The sequence below is a fragment of the Corvus brachyrhynchos genome, unplaced genomic scaffold (genome assembly GCF_000691975.1).
Source record: "Corvus brachyrhynchos isolate BGI_N302 unplaced genomic scaffold, ASM69197v1 scaffold490, whole genome shotgun sequence".
Taxonomy (NCBI): domain Eukaryota; kingdom Metazoa; phylum Chordata; class Aves; order Passeriformes; family Corvidae; genus Corvus; species Corvus brachyrhynchos.
Genome location: NW_008235774.1, coordinates 765,957 through 783,676, shown reverse-complemented (window position 1 = coordinate 783,676; position 17,720 = coordinate 765,957). Strand labels below are relative to the sequence as shown.

The 17,720-nt window shown below is 38.9% G+C and overlaps 1 protein-coding gene across 3 annotated transcripts in view; it reads left to right on the top strand.

The window, feature by feature from the left end:
• The window catches only part of TANK (TRAF family member associated NFKB activator), a 32,763-nt gene that overhangs the window by 4,085 nt on the left and 10,958 nt on the right, over nt 1-17,720 (top strand). For 2 of the 3 annotated variants that reach the window (XM_008644763.2, XM_017726606.1), the window contains 5 exons: nt 4,504-4,650; nt 7,731-7,839; nt 8,683-8,795; nt 15,920-16,099; nt 17,398-17,474. In XM_008644763.2, coding sequence (XP_008642985.1) covers nt 4,552-4,650; nt 7,731-7,839; nt 8,683-8,795; nt 15,920-16,099; nt 17,398-17,474 — 578 coding nt within the window. In that variant the 5' untranslated portion in view covers nt 4,504-4,551. The remainder of the gene's footprint in view (nt 1-4,503; nt 4,651-7,730; nt 7,840-8,682; nt 8,796-15,919; nt 16,100-17,397; nt 17,475-17,720) is intronic. The other variant, XM_017726612.1, reaches the window with a different exon arrangement.

The following is a 17,720-nucleotide window of genomic DNA, read 5'->3' as shown; positions in this document are numbered from 1 at the left end:
GGACACCGCATCCTTGCAGCAGCCCTCGCAGCGCCTTGCGCTCTAGCGCGCACAGCTGCAGCCTCACTATGGCTGGGCAGCGAAGGGAAGGTTAGCAGGGCAGCGCATGCGGAGGTGCCACTGTCCCCGAGCGTCCCGGAGACTTCCTGGCTGCTACCCCCCCCACTCGTGGTCTCGGCCGCGTGGGAACCCGAGGTGGGTTGGGGCTCACAAGCGGGACCAGCAATGGAGAACACAGGAAGGAGAGGCAGGGTCCGTGAAATGTCTGGCAGTAAGATAACATACACAGAAAGACCTTTAGATTTTGAACCTGCTTTATATTCCACTATACACTAGCACTGACCAAACTTTGTAAAAGATGGCACATTATGCTCCCAAGACTAAACACAGGGAAAGTACATTAGCCAGCCACAAGCCCTAGAAGTCAATGTTCAAAATTTTGGATGCTTTCTCAATTTCTCAAACCTAGAGACTCAACCAAGGCATATTATTAGGCAGCTATGTCAAGAAGAGTTCAAGCTCTTCCAGGCATTGGAACGACACTGAGAATAGTTTTCTTTTATGTGTACAGGCTTCCTTCTATCCCTTTTTGGAATAAACTAAATTAAAATCCTGGGTAGGACAGATGATGAGTAGCATATCCAGCAAAGATAATAAGCTAGTGCCTGAGGCTGGCACTAGCAGAAGTACAAGCTGGCACAGGCTCTCACAAGCCAGCAGGAACAATAACTGGATGGACAAAGCAATGATGCAGCAACTTCCATCCATAGGAGAGAAAAAAGAGGTGAGGTGCTATCACTCCTTCCTGTTCAGTCTGTGCCACCCCAGAGAACAGGGTTGAAGACTTACTTGCCCAAAACCAGAAAGACTTTGTTATGGCACTGGTTTAACAAATGAGAGTTCTGTGCTCTGGCTCCTTTTCCAATCACAGTTTCTGTCTTTTGTTCAGTATCTACTTAAAATTCATACACAGTCTAAAGACATGGGCTCAGGTGCTCTCTCTCCCTCCCAAGGAACCTCTTGTTGCCTCACCATATGCTGGCTGTTTCTCCAACACAGGACCAGTGAGGAATTTGGCAGATGGTCCTGATACTATGAGAGCTATGAATGCTGGTACTGAGAACTGGCTTTAACCTTGTGGAGTGGGCAGCCCCCAGAGGAGAGGGGGCCTGGCTGCTTCTGAAACTCAGGAAGAAATTGGTCATGTCTCCTACATCCTGGGGGAGTGCTCTGGGAAAAGGATTATTATTTGTCGAGGGAGGAAGGCACTGCACAATAACTCATGACAACAGACTCTGCTGCTGCTGTGTCTTGTGTGGAGCTGGTCCCAGCAAGGGCGGTCAGAACGTTTACCCAAGCACCCACACTGGGGACACACAGGGACAGGCCCCTGGCTGGGCTTCAGCAAGAAAGGGTTGCTAAATTCCAGACTTTGACTAGCACGAAAATGGGTTTGAGGCCCAAGAGAAGAATGAATTTTGTACTCTGGGGAAGTTCAGGCTCTTCAGGGGTGAGACTGTAATACTGTCCCTACCTGGCTCCGTGGGGTCCCGCGTGCCCCCACAGATGCACGGGTGGGTTCAGTGCTACAGTCGGTAGCAAAGAGTCAAGAAGGGCATTTGCGTCCGTTCCGGCAGGAGCATTTATTGCTTCTACACGGGCGAAGGGTGCAGACACAAATACCAAGATGATCCCCAAACTCAGTTTTATCTGGGGGTGGGGAAGAGGCGGGGCCAGGGAACAGGGACCAATGGGGAAGCTCTGGGGGAGTGACGGGGGGGGGTAGAGGCTAACAGCCAACCAGGGAATCCGAACTGGGATAGATTAAAATAACAGAACAATGCATCCTGGGAGAAGCCTTTCTGGTCACCCTAACATAAAGTGGTTCTTGTGGTACTAGGGACTTGTCTTACTGAAAACTCTTTGTCCCTTGTAATGTATGATCACTGACCACCACAAGGCGCAGTGCTATAGTTCTGCCTGTGGGATCAATTACTTTTGATACCATCAGTCCAGATGACAGCAGCACTCTTTGTTAGTGTTCCCAGTCTGAATGAATGAGTAAAAGGCTGGATGGAAATTAGGTATAAATTTTAAATACTGTTTTTCAAATGGGGGTTTGAGTTTGCATGAATGAAATTAAAGGCTTCATTTTCTGTGAACTGTGAGTCACGTGGATCTGAGCTCTGTACCCTCCATTAGAAGCCGAACATTTTTTCTTAAATCCCATTGCAGTCATTTTTGAAGTTACCTCTTATATGTACAAGACATGCCATTTACTAGGTAAGTTGTTAACAGTGGAGGATTTCAGAAGAGTATGAAATCCATGCTGATACAAACTTTGCAAGCTTTTATAGATTGTGAGAACACACTTCCAGTCACTTTCACCTGTAACAATGCCCTCTGCAGTTTAGCACCTGTCCCTAAAGGCAGATGTAATACCTGATTTTATTTACTGAACTACATAGAACAGTCCTTCATTTGAAATGGAAAGAAAGGCTACCCATTTAGTTAAAGGTGTGCCCCAGGTATGAGAACGAATACTCCATTTAGTGAAGGGGTAGCATTTGGGGGAGGAAGGAGGTGGATGGAGTAGCCTGTGTTACTAACAATGCTTTGAGACAGTATGCACAGACTGAGATTATAAACTACTGAACTGATGTTTAGGAAAACAAGTCAAAACAAACAAAGCCTTTCCTGTGAAACAATGTAGGCCTTTTATGCAAAATTTATAAACTTGGATTTCAGTAACATTTGTTACATCAAAGGATCCCTAAAAAATTCCGAGTTGTTGAAGAATTCACTTTGCTACTATTAAACTACAGCCGTGCCAGAGGTGAGATACAACTGCTTTTCCCTGTAGTAAAATTTTATTTTACATTGGTAAAATAAAATTTGCAAGACAGAAAAGTGTGATGTCCATATAGTAGTCTGTTGAACCTTCTAGAAAAGTCAGACCACATTTCTGTATTCAAACCCTACGATAGGGAAGATATTCAAAAGCAAGGAAACATGAACAAAATCTTCAAGCTGCAATCTTCAGAATTTTGAGCAGTGTCCAAGGCAAGTTACCTTTAAACTCTTCTTGCTTGGCTTATCCTCGTGTGACTGCACCACTTTCTTTGGTAGTATTTGTGGTTTATGCATAATCCCAAATGATAGTGGCAGTTCATACTACTTTAAATATTAGGAAAGATGAAATTACTAATTTTTTTTTTTCTTAATGCTGGTATTTTTTTTGCGGGGGGAGGGGGCAGTGGAGACTTCACTAACTTTTTCTCTACTGCACTTCTATTATGCTGAATTTTATCTTAAAATTAGTATCATACATTACTATAGAAGCAAATGACCTGTGTTTGCAAAGTTCTTGAAATTGGAGTCTGTGACATTTAATAGTGTTCTAGTCTTATGTGTCAAAGTTCATGAGCTGTCGTTTTGGGAGTTGTTACTGAAATTGTACACAAAGTGTAAAAAGTTCATAATATTATGTGAAAAGGTCCAAGTCTTGATAATTCATACTGGTTGGTATTACTGATTTTTAGATAAAAGATGTTTTAACTCACCTTGTAGGGTAGCTTGTGTTGACATTTTCAAATTTGGCACAGAATAGGACAAGTTTGTGTGACCTAGTTGAGTTTTTATCTTTTTATTTCTTAATGCTGATGGGAAAGATGTGTGCTAATGTCTTTACAAACAATTCCATGGGTGAGGGTGTGGGTGTTAATGTCTCCACCAACTTCAAGACACAGGTTTGTTACAGAACCCAGACAGTTTGACTCCTGAAACAGACAAAAAGGTCTGCACAAGCCTGAGTTTCAGAATTTTGGGGTAAAATAACAGGTTCAAGGAGGGGAATGTGTGGGAGGCGGTTCGGGCAGGCTGTACCTTCCGAGTACCTCAGCCAATGGAGAAAGGAAGAGGGCAACACGGCCGGGAGCTTAGGATAAAAGGAGGCTGCGCCCTCCGAAACGGCGAGAGAGAAAACCCCGTGGGCGTGTGCCCCGGTGGACTCTCTCTCCCTTTATTCGAATGAAGTTGCAGGACTCCTCTGTCTGCTTTATGGACACTGGCTTTTCAAAGCGCGATTTTTCTGCACAATGTCAAAAGCTGAGTTCAGCTTTGTTTATTAATGTTGTCTTTGTTTCACAATTATGCAAACGTTAAACTTTTGGAGATCACATAAAATCAGGTAACTGGTAATCTGCACCAATTTTAAGTCTCAGTCTTAAGCACTGTAACTGCAGATACATTTACACATTCTGTACATCCAGAATTTGATTCAGAGTTAAGCTGCTTTTGTTTGTCTTTTGTTTAAACCTATCCCTGGACATAAAATTAAATGTTGAGGTGAACAGAGCTATAGTTCAAGCTATGATGTTAATGGTCAAACATACTGCATGTATCAGTTGAATACAACAGTGGTACAAGTCATGCTATATATGTTTTTAGTTACATACTGCTGTTTCTTAGTGTTCTCTCTTTTTCCTTCTGATTACTTTTCAGATCTGTTAACTTGATCATCTTTCCAGTGATGAAACAACATTGGGAATTATGGACAAAAACATTGGAGAACAGCTTAATAAAGCTTATGAAGCCTATCGACAAGCATGCATGGATAGGGACCATGCTGTGAAAGAGCTACAGCAAAAAGTAGGTGTTGGGATCTGAAATCTATCTTTAAAGCCATCCTTCCCATGGAGGATGATAGTACATGTAGATACCAGTTTCACTTTAGCTATGCACACTTTAGTGCATCTGTTAAAGTTGGAAATTGACATCATGAAACCATGCCAGTACACTTCTAAGTAACTCATTAGGTTTTGAATTTAGTAGGTGGGTTTCTGGTTTTTGACCTTGAATATTTTGGTATTTTTATTAGTTTTAAAGGTTGGAAAAGTGTTGTCTGTTTTGGAGGATTAATAAGTCTTCTAATGTAAACCCAGCAAAGATGTATATAAAATTTACCTAACTTTAACGAAGTACTTTTTAGAATTTAATTTGCATTCTTAAAAATTATTTTTTATATTATTAATATAAATAGCTTATATTAAACAATTTTTGTCACAAATGTACCTGAAAGTTGCTAGAATAAATATTCCTCTTCTAAAAATAATAACCTGTAAATTTATTCTTTAATTATGAAGTAACAAATTCTGGAGGCATTCTGACCAGTAAGAAGCACCTTTGAATTTTTACTTAGTCTATTGCAGAAAACATTAGTTCAGTCAAACCTCCTCTAGAATTTCTCAAGTAGGAAAGCATATTTCAAACCTATCAGGTTTGGGCTTTCTCACAGTCATTTTATCATGCATATTCTGCCCAGCAGTGGAATCTCTGTCACAGGAAGGCTCGAATGTTTTTGTTGCTACAGGACTTTCTGATACTTAGTAGAACTGGTAGGCTGGGACTTTGTTCAGGGGCTGATGAACCATATTCCATGTCAAGTTCACGGAGCAGTAGTAGAATTGGAAGCAGGGAAGGATCTAATAGAGAATATTCTGATATCTGGGCCCAATCTTGCCATCTCGTTGCATGGCAAAATAAACTAGCCAAGGCATCACAGAACACATTCCAAGTCAGTCATGTGTGCAATCATCCACTGTGCAGTCTGTCTCTATTCATAGTCTTGAAGCAGTGCTGGTGTAAATCTGTAGAGATTTCTATACATAACAAGCATAAGTAGTGTGATTTTGTGCTGAAATTGCAACTAATTAACAAAAGGCAAGACATTTTAGAATGTTTGGGGATCTTTAAAATTCTATCTCTTAGGGTGGACTATTAACTATTTGAAGGAAAGCCAGTTAAGTTAATACTCCTGAATCATCTAAAAGTACATGAAAGAATCTTCTGACCAAGAAACAAGTCATCGAATACAAGATCGTTATCCTTCTAAGGTCTGTGCAAGAAAACCAGAGAAGTGTGAGATCATCAGTGCTAAGTGAACTAAATCCTTGCAAGATTTCTCTCTGCATTTTCACTGGTTCAGAAATTAAAAATTTAAAGCCTTTGATAAAGGATTACTACCAGTTTAAATCTTTGTCCTAATCAAACTTTCAGTAGTTGAATTTTATGATTTCAAAAGAGAACAAAAATATTTTTTCAAGTAGAGTTGATACTAAAATTACTTGTATTTTTTTTTTGTGTTGCCTTTTTTTAACCAAACTCCTGTTTTTTGAATGACCTTTGTACAGTGCTTTACTCTAGTAACTTCCTCTGTTCATTGTGTGGCCTCCACACACTGTTGGATTGTCCACCATGCTGTTGTTAACAGTTTACTACTTAAGTTACCGATAGGCCACTTGTTTTGCCAGTCTCTAGAGCTGGGAGCCATGTCAAGCACACAGAAGCCAGAGTCATCTCGGCCAGATGGTGTTTGATACAGATGGATGGTTGGTTGTCATGCAGATCTTCTAGTTGGTAACTTGTTGCTGCCATCTGACTCAAGGAATAATTTGTGCACACTGGCTGTCAAAAGCATCTTCTCTTCTGTCTGTTTTAGCTGTCATGTCTGTGCTCTGTACAGAAGTGTTGACAAGACATTGCTGTTGTACATTTTCAATTTGGTTCTCAGTGATTTTTCTGCTTCATGAGGTCTCTTATAGCTGCTGGAGTGTACTGCTCTTTGATCACTTTTTTTTTTTTTTTTTTTTTTTTAAACCCAACAAAAACCCCCTCTCATAGTACAACTACTACCTGGCCTTTTAAAATCAATTTTCCTTGTAGATATTTTCCTGCCTGCTTTACAGACAAACACAGCGGATAGTAGGAGGGTATGGAATTTAAATGTGGCTGTGATTTGAGAAGTAGATAGCACTATGGATAAACTATGAATAGACATGAAAACAGTGCTGAGTCTTGTCCCAGATAGTGACAGGTGGTGACCTGTTCAGTAATAGACATATTCCTAATTTCAGAAAAATTCAGTGCATTCCTGAAAGTTTTCTTGTTGGGATTTCACAAGTTTTTTAGCACCTCTGTAACTGCAGCATTAGGCATGTGCTAAAGAAATGTAATCGTTTTGAATTTTAGTATCTTCCTACCACCTGGCCATTCATTCAATTAATGGACTGTCTAGCAAAATTTATACAGTTCGGTGAAACACAAGCAATATTATTAGAGGAGTCTGTGTGGCCTGTTTATAGCATGAGCTGTAGTATTGGAGACAAAGGATGTGGCTTTTTGCTTACCTTCCTCCTCAGCCCCATTATGTAGGGTAGAAAAACAAGTCCACTACATTCAAAGAAATGTAAAAAACTGTTCATAGGCAGTCAAAATGGTTTACAGAATGTCTGTTGTATGGAATAAACAATATTGTTGTTTTCCATTTAAAATCTATCTTTTTAAAAGCCTATTTTTATATAATTTGTTAGAAAATATGGGGGGGGGAAATTACTTCTTTCTATAGATAAACTAATTGACAAGCATTCTGAAGAATACTAAAATTTCAATTAAAAGCCTGATGTATTCTGCGTCTGTAAATGAAGAATCCTAACTTAAAAGTTACCCTTTACAACTGCCACAGCTGTGAAAGAGTTACTAAAACTCAAGGTTTATTTCCATAATACCTTTTCTAATCAGTACAGTCCTGAAAAGATGGACTTGCCAAAGGTTTTTACACAGAGGACCACAACTACAGTTATCTTTAAAAATCAGAGCGCATTTTATATGCCAAATAGGAGACCCCTAGTCAAAACAGAATAAGATTAATGCTAATTAAATTATATTTGCAGACAGAAAACTACATGCAGCAAATACGTGAACAGCAGGAAAAGATAGAGCTTCAAAACAGCATTATTGCAAAACTGAAATCACAGTTGGCTGCTCTGAATGCTAATAGAGGTATGTACTCCAGTTTGCACATTATTGCTTTTTATGCTGTGTTGCACTGATGAATAGTTCTGACTTTGTTGCTTCAGTTTTTACAATATACATATTTCAAATGAGTATCATACTTTCCTGTGAATGTGAGAGTTAACACAAATGTGCCGTTTCAAGATCTATTTATAAAATCCAACACTTCTGGGGTCTCTCTTTATCCTCTTCAAGAAATTGTGAGATTTTCTATAGAGGTAGAACCTGCTAACACTGAAGCCAATAAAAGTTATGAAAATATGGGTTCAAATCATTCACTTGAATTTTAAAAAAATTGTTACATAATTAATTTTACACTTATCTGTTAATAACTTTATTTCAGGTTGTTCTAGATGTGAGTGCTATAATTATATGTCTTTTATGTTAGACGAGTCTTGTGATGCTAATCTTATTGCATAAGCAGAACTTTATAAGCAGGTAATTCTCTTTCAAATCAAATAGTCATTGATGGATAATTTTTCAGTGTTTGACTGTATTACACAAATAAGAGAAAAGAGTCAAAGTAACCATGTGTTAATCTGCCATGCTCATTAAATATTTATTCACACTAGCCTAACACTCCTGGTTTTCATAAATACTAGCAAAGTGGCTGACTTTTATTTTTAAGAGTACATGTACATTTCTTTATTGCCAATTTAGTATTACATTGTCTCTAAGCACAGAATTTGGCTTCTCTTGCTTGTTTAATATGAGGGCTTGCTCAAAGAACATAAAGAAGTTAATATAGTCTAGCTTCTTTTAATTTTGTTTGTACTTAGAAGCCAACTGAAAAATGCAGCAAATAGTCAGTTGCTTTTATTTTAATTTAAGGCAATACACATCCTTACATTCTGATGCATGAAGACATTGAAACATCCAACTTACCTATCAGCCAGCTCTCTGAAAAACTGAACATAGCAAAGCAAAGAGAAAAACTCCTAAAGGTATGTCACTTAAGTTCACTTTTGTGCTGTGATTATACTATGAGAACCTAAAAGATAAGGGAGATTTTTACTGGTGCCTTTGAACTGCATGTGAAGTGTGTGAGTGTTGTGCCACTGCAGCCTGTTTAGGTGAACTAAGCATTATCTTTGGTCGTTCCCAGTGAAATCTCTGTTTGGCCATCAAGCTCCCTAGAACAGTTTTGATCATAAAGCAGGAACTTAGTTGCTTATTTATTTCTTAACTTGCCAAAACCCAAAAAAGGGCTTTTTCTCTCTTACAAGAGCATTTCACATTGCAAACGGTCTCTCTAGTTTTGCAAGAAACGGAGAATCTGCACTCAAAAAGTGGTGGAGTGGGAAGTGAACGATCCATGGCTCCAGAGATGCTGATTTGGGTTTTTTAAATAGCCAGTGTTAAGATGATGTCTCTCTGCCCCTCCTTACCAAAGTAACATTAAGATTTTCACTACAGCCTACTGAGTGTAACAGGAATAAGAGTAAAGTAATAGCGCAGAATAGCTGGGAAGTGCCTTGAATGGATTTTACATATTGAGAAAAGACAGTGACAGAGATGCACAAAGTTGCATTGTTCTTATCGTAAATCATCTCACTGTGGTTTTTGAGAATTGTCTTGTAACATAAAGTCTCTTATTTTTGAATGTGAATCTCCATAGTTCCATAGCGGAGACTTTGTAAGGGTCATAAAAAGACCCTTGTGAGAAATCAAGCATTAGAATTAAAAAGAATCAATTTCAGGATTTATTTCCTAAGCTTCAAACAAATTAATTGTGCTAAATTCAAAGAAACACATTTTTTATCAGAAATATAATTGAAAAGTAATTTCATTGGATTACTGGTGCTTGCTTAATTATCCTGAAGGAATCTTACATGAGATGAAGCCCTTGCAAACATTTTAAACGTACTGTCAGCAAATATTTATATACACTCCTTTTCTATTTAAAAGGAAGTCTTTATATAATTTTTCTACACTAGAATCTGTAATCATAAGATGTCATTTCTTTCCTAATCTCTGCACTTACTTGGATTAAAACACAGCTGAAGGGTTAATTCTTTGGTGGAGCATCTTTGCATATTTTTGCCATTTGCTGTCTTGAGCTGGATGAAAATTATGTCTTATGGTTGCACACGAAGATCTGACCAAGTCTAGTATTTCATACTCTTGTTTCTGAATGCTTACTAAAGAGCAATAGTTTTAAGCAACTTAGTCATATAATAAGTTAGGAATGAAAGGAAGCTGTATTATTTGCTCATCTCATGGGGAAACACTGAAATTATGTGATCTATACAGGAGATTATAATAGGCAACGCATGAGAAGCTGGAATCATTATTTCAGGAGCTATTTTCCTAATGGAATGTAGGTTATTTTCTTTATCTGCATATTTGTTTTATGTAGCCAGTTACTGCAGTTACGTCTCAGCAACAGGTATTTCATCTGGATTTTGCTTCTTCTATTCCATGAACAGAAATATTTCTGAAATGCCTCCATGCAGAATGAATTATATAAGTCTGTCTGCATGGTGGTGCATTTAAACCCAGGCACATTGCTATTCAAATAAGGTCTTTTTAGAGGGGATATGTAGAGATTTAAACCCATACAAAGTTGGGTTGACCCAGCCTATTCTATATTCCTGTTACTGGGAAAAAGCATGGAGCTTGGAAAATATGTTTGACTGGACAAAGGCTGCCTTCTGCAGAGGCACATGGATATATTTGCACCATCCTTCCAATGCAAAGAGGACCCTAATGTTTGTTATTGTGTCCAGTAAACTTGCACTAATCTGGCAAGAATGATACAAAAATGTCCAGATAGCATAGCAGAGGCACACACACTTGTACTAGCTCTGGCTGTGTCTTAGCCATGCAATTCATGGCTATGAGTGAAGATATACAGCAGTGTTTCTCCACAGGTTATCATTTTATTGAATAAAAAAACCCCCACAGTAAGCCAGTGGTTCAAGGGAAAATTGGACAACTGCATGGAAGAGACATCTGTTGAGAATTAATAAATACATAGACACTATTACTCAGAAGATCTGGGAATTTATTAATGGATATATCATTAATGGCTCCTGTTTTCTTGTACTTTTTTTTCCCCAGACATCATATTTTGACATCTCTTAAACTGAAAATCCATCATCCTGTCACTGACCCAGCATAGTTTTCTTGTACATAATTCAATAAAGTATTGGCTTTTTCAGGTATTGAAATTTGGAAGTTTGAATATTCTATTTGAAAGCCTGTATTTTTCTAATCATATTCTATCCACATTCTGTTCTAAACCAGATAAATTATTCCTACAGCCATTGTCCTCTACAGCGTCCTTGAAACTCAGTGTCTCTCCCATGGCAGGAGGTGCCTGGGTTTATTGATACCTTTTGAAACTGTCATTTGTTAAGTCCAGTGGGATTTTTAGTGGACTGTATTCAGTCCTGCAGTAAAATTAATAGAAATCCTGAATTGATTGTAACAGGTGCATGATTAGAGCTTAAATTTCAGGAGTTTAAAATGAGGGAGGGGCTGTCTTTTCTTTGTTTTCTAGTAGGTGGCCATACATGTGTATTTTATATGCTGCTGTCAAGGTCTGTTGCCTGTGTGTCATAAAATGCTTTAGGATTTTTTTGTTCACATTTGTCTTCACTGAAAGAGGTGAGTGAACCAAATTGGCTTGGTGGTCAGTACCAAACTGTATACAAGATTAGCAGAATTTTTCAGCTCTCTGCTTGAGAGGACCAAAGGGGCCTATATTGCTGCCTGGTTTTGAGACCCTGGCTAAAGTTAAGTAGGAAGAATTTGGATCCAGCTTCTGTCTCAGAGCCAAAGCTGTGCAGCAAACCGAAAACCTTAGAGATGAGACAGTGTCAAGGTTCTACTTTTTAGTACAGTCAGACAACAGAATTGTTGTAAACTCAGTAAGACATGAAGCTAAAGTCAACACCTGTGACAAGAAAACATGCTCATGATCGCATTTTGCTGGTTCAAGAATCTCAGTATTAAACACTGTGTGGAATTTGTTCATCAGAGTGTCTTCTGCCATGAAAAGGAGGAGGAAACTATGTGTTAGGAATGAATGAAGCAAATGTTATACAAAACTCTTCATCCTGCAATAAATGTTTAGGTCTTCTTTTTTGTGCAGGACATAAGCAGAGGAATGGCAGACATATGGTAGCCATCTTTATGTTCTAATTATGGGGCTAAAATTACTTACATAACTAAGAGTAGCTACTGCAGCAGTCTTGTAGAGTTGCATGTTCCAGTGCATACCAGCTTCTCTAGTGTCGCTTTGTTTCCTATCTTTAATGCAAAGAAAGCTGTACTTGATTTTTTGCTGGCTGGTAATATTGTGCATTTAGCTGTTCTTTGCTGCTGGTACTGATGTATGCAGTAGGATTAGGCCCTAATATAAGATGTAAGAAATTGTAGTATTGATAGCCTTTTCTCCCATTGCTTCATCTGTTTAATCTATCTCTACCCAATAATAGAGAAGAGTTTGTGGGGAGACTGTTAAAAGTCACAGTTAATATTCCTTGAGATGACTTATCATCAGTTCATCAGTTGATTTGTATTTTTCCTTGAAACTAGCTGACCATTTGTTTTTTTAGGAAGCCACTGAAACAGGCCATTGTAGCACACTTCAGGGAAAAATAAAAGGACCTGCCTTTGCTGCAGTACAGTCTGGGGACTGACTGGCTGTGGAGCAGCTCTGCTGGAAAGGAGCTGGGATCTTGTTAGACAGCAAGCTGACCATGAGCCAGCAGCGTGTCCTGACAGAAAAGAAGGGCAACAGCTCCCTGTGTTGTAGTAACAGGAGCACAGATAGCACACCCAGGGAAGTGGGTATCTCCCTCTATTCAGTGTTCACTGGACTGCATCTAGAATACTACATCGGGTTTAGGGACCTCCAGTACAGGAAAAACATTGACAAACTACAGTGAGTTCAGCAGAAGCCCCACTGAGATAACTGGGGGCTGGAGTACATATCCCATGAGAAGATGCAGAGACTGCTCTTGTCCAGCCTGGAGAAGTGGCTTCAGGGGAAGCTAATAGCATTCCAGTACCTACATTCAGGTTATCAGGCAGATGGAGCCAGGCTCTTAATGGTGGTACATGGCAAGAGGATAAGAGACAATGGGCAGATGAAACAGAAAAGGTTCAGACGGAACATAGGGGAAACCATTTCACCATGAGGACAGCCAGGCATGGGAAAAGGTTGCCCAGAGAGCTTGTGCAGTCTCAGTCCTTGGGAAGTTCAAGACCAAACTGAGTAACCTGATCAGACATCATAACTGACCCTGATTTGATTGGAAGCTAGACAAACCTGGAAGTCCTTCCAGTTTCATATATTTTCTGATCCTATAAAACCTCTGCAAAAAAGATACTGATCTGTTCATATTACATATGTAACCACTTTTCTGGCAGCTACTACCAGCGTGTTTAAAAGATCCATTGTGTTGCCAAGTACTTAACTGAGCAGGTATGACCTGTGTGACATATTTATAAAGTTTATAAAGATTATGAAGTTTTGTAAACTTCAGTGAGTTTATAAGGGTTACCACATCATTGCAAACCACCAAGCACAACACTGGAAACTCTTAAGATCATCAAGCTATGAAGCATTGTATTATTGAAAAATCCCAAAAGGTGTAATTGTTTCTCCAGTGTTTTTTGTGGTATCCTGATGGTGCACAGGAATGATGATTTCCATCAGTATGTACTGATAATGTCTTCAGTTGCATGGCTCTTCTTATGTGGCTTTTTTCCCTGCTTGCTTAAATCTTGTCCTCACTTCCTGCAGATGTAGGAGAAATAGAAGAGAACTACTGGCCATTACTGCAGTGCCTCTAGTTATCTGAAGGCTTTTGAAAGCCCACATGTGAATTGGAGCTCTAATAGTCTCAAAGAGATAAATTATGCTGTATCACAGGCTCAGTGATTTATTTTACTGTCCTTAAGATACAATTGTTCCTCAAGGGCAAGTGTTACCTTTGATGAAAGTTTTTTCCTAGGTGTTTGGATTTCCAACAAATAATGATGAAGGAAAATACAGGAGAAGCTGTATCCCTTTACCTTTTTTAAATGGGAAATTGAATTTGACCTGCCAGAAATGCAAATCATAGAAGAGTTAGGATTAAGGAGTTTTGCTGGGATTGAGACATGCCATTTTTAGACAATGTTTTGAAGTCACTGAGCAGAAGAGGCCTAATCTGGATCCCTAAGATACCACCCAAGTCTGGAGTTGCATTGAAATTCTTACTGTAGATTGGCTATTCAAAGTCGCAGTTGAGACCATAAACCAATGCCTTCAAAGCTATTTTTCTGCAGGTTTTTCTTTTTTATCCAGCTAGTATAACTTTTTGAGGCTAAACAGTTGTGTCAGCTGCATGTACACTCATCCATGCTTAGCCAGCCGGTGTCTTGGTAAACCAGCTCTGGACCTATCCCTGCATGGCTGTCTTTGTCTAGAAAGGTAGCCCCTACCTACCTAATCTGCAAATGCACAACTGCACCCTGTGTAGGTTCCATTTGAAAATAAAACAAAAGGTCTTGAAAGAGCACTTAGTTGTTTCTTTCCTCTTCATCTTGCCTTACCTGTCTACAGAATATTTAACCTTGTTTCACTTACATTCTTCTTTAAGAGTTAACCCTTTGGGCTTACTTCTCTTGCAGAGACAGTCATGGGTCTTGGGGACACTTTTTGTGACGCGATACAATTCTCGAGATTTCATAAACTAACAGCTATAAGGTTTTCATAGCAGCAGTTTTAAACTGTAGGTTGTTCCTTGAAAATTTTTGCAACTACTATCTTTGAGCATATTAAAAATATTGTTTGTTATTTTCTTCTTTATTCCACAAAAATCCCACATAGTTAAAAGTTCCATGAATTGCTAGGATGGATCATTAAAGTGAGAGCAGCCAGGGCTCTTTATTCCACAAATCTTTATAGGACTGAAATACTTGCAATACAATCCTGGTTATACATAAAGATTGGAGGATGAGAGGCAGGAGAGCTGCCCTGCAGAAGGGGATATGTGGTTTGGGTTGATGGTCATTTGATAGGAATCAACAGTGTCCCTTGGCAGCCAAAAGGGCCAGCTGTGTCCTGGGGGGCATCAGGCACAGCATCGCCAGCCAGGCAAGGGATGGGATTGTCCCGCTCTGCTCTGCAATGGCGCAGCCCCACCTCGAGCACTGTGTGCAGTTTTGGGTGCCACAAAAAGGACATCAAACTGTTAGAGAATGTCCAGAGGAGGGTGACCGAGATGGTGAAAGGTTCTGAGGGCAAGATTTAGGAGGAGCAGCTGAGGTCACTTGTTTGTTGAGCCTGGAAAAGAGAAGGCTCAGGGGTGACCTCATCACAGTTGACAACTCCCTTGAGGGCGGCAGTGGACGGGGAGGTGCTGCTCTCCTCTCCCTGGTGAGCAGCGATAGGACACGAGGCAACAGAATCAAGTTACATCAGGGGAAGTTCAGGCTGGACGTTAGGAAAGGGTCTGTCACTGAGAGGGTTGTTGGTCACTGAACAGGCTCTCCAGGGAAGCTGTCATGGCACCCAGCCTGTCAGAATTCAGTGTCTGGACAATGCTCTTAGTTCTGTGGTTTAGGTTTAGGTAATCCTGCGAGCAGCAGGGAGTTGGACTTGATCCATATGGGTTCCTTCCAATTGGAGATATTCTAGGATTGTGTGATTGTGTGATTGTGTTCTTGGGTTTGCTCAATTTGCAGAGTTATCACTATCTTCAAAATGGTATAAGATTGAAATTAATTAAATACTATTTTATGTATCATATATGCAAAATATACATAAAATGCTAATGTAAATGATACAGTAAGTGAACTGAGTGTCTTTATTTTGTATAAACACTAATATGACTTTCAGAAATTCAGAAGATATAGTTGTTTTGAGTAATCACCCATGATGAGTTACATCTATGTGTAGTGGTAGAAGGTCTTTACTATCAATTTAAAATTAATAATGTAATAAACAAGACTGACCCTTACTTATGATGCAAAACCTACATTTAGCCTATTATAGACTGCTGAATAGTGATATTCCACAAGCCTCAATTATATTAATTGTACTGGTGTTTCTAAAATTATTTTTTAGGAACAGTTAGACAGTGAGAGCATGAAATTGAAGCAACTTGAGGACAAAAGCAATCAAAAGGAAAGAAAGCTTTTATCTATTATTTCCAATCAAGATGATAAAATAAGAAATCTGAAAAGCAAATTGCAAGAATTAAATGAAGCACAAAAGGGTATACAGATGCCAACGTATAAAAGGGAGGTAAGATAAGAAACCAAGTAGAGACAAAATGAAAAAGACAAACATTTGTAAATTATTACTTCTTTCAAACATGAAATGTTTGGAATTCATACTAATTATTCTAATAAATTTATTTTAAATTTCAGAATTCTATAATTACTAAGAAATTGTCAAATTACATAAAGCACATAGGGAACACCATTAAATACATATTGGTTAGTTTGTGTGTTAATTATTTTATGGTATGTCTTGAAAATTTTCATATTTGTGAAAACTCCTGATTAGCATTTCTGGTTTATAATTTTCAGTTTGAAGTTTTGACCAAGATTGAGTTGAATTTTTCATTTTTATGCCACCCTATTTTTGTTACAGAATAGCATCCAGGGTGCTATTCTGTCCTTGTGGGATAGCTAGAGTGCAGTCATTGATGTGACTCTAACCATGTATACACATATTAGCTACCTAATCTAAAGTGAACACAGGTAAGGGTAGGAGCACAGCAACACGTAACTTGTTGCTATTGGACTTCCTGAGCATTGCTTAACTTACTGTGGCAAGCACTTGTATTCCGTGTTGCTGGGTGTAAGGCAGCTCAAATGCATCTACAGGAGCTGCAGCTGCACTTCAGCCTTACAGGTAAGACACACCTGTAGGCTATGGACCTGTGGCTATAGGCAGTGTATCAGCTTATACGGATTTCTAAGCTTATACATCTTTGAAATCAGCTGATTTGGCAGGCGTGCTCAAGTTCGTGTCTGACTTGGAGCACATATGAACTACCCAGGCCATCTGGTAATGTAGCTCTAGTGGAACTGCAGTTTAATGACTGGTTATTATGAAAACTGTCCTTAATGCCTGGCAGATGTAAAACTATGTAATACTGGAGTGAACCACACGGTGGTAGTCAAAGTTAATAACTTATTTAAAAAACTGCTAAAACTCCTGACATCTTCGCTTCCAATGTGTTCATTGAAATTTTCAGTGAATAAATTTTTTAAGAGGTAAAATAGCTGTGTAACAAGCTGATACAAAAGACAGAATCTTACCTTATACATGACTGAAAAAGAATTACAATCAAGCAATATTCTTAGAACCAGTTCCCTTTCAAGGGAGTATGAGCAGAGAAATGCCACACTGAGTTAATAAGTTAAACTAAAAAGAACTAGGAATTTCACACAAACTGCTTTTGTTATTTTGACAATGCTTTGAGAGCTTTCAACAGGACTGGGTGAAGGACCACATGAAATTTTTATTCATATCAAGGTGAAGCGCAAAATTAATATACTAATGTGCTCAATATTTTCATATTTTACTTCAAGGTGAAAAGTAAGAAAGTTGTTCCAGATAAGCCTGAATTATCTCTAGGGATCTCTGGTATTTCACCTAGGCCTGAAAGGTAAATACTTCTGCAGCATTTTTCAAATCTATTTTTGTCTTTTCTGCAATTAAGACCAGCTATTTCCCTCTTTTCTACACAGTACCTTAACAACTGGCTGGACAGGGAGTCGGGAGGGGGGAGCATCAAAGGTCAAAGACTTAATGCAGGAAGATAACAGAGCCAGCAACTATGTAGAGTCATAGCTGGGGCTTTACAAGTATGTAAGAATAAGTTGGGAGGGAGAAAGAGAGCCTCTTGGTTCAG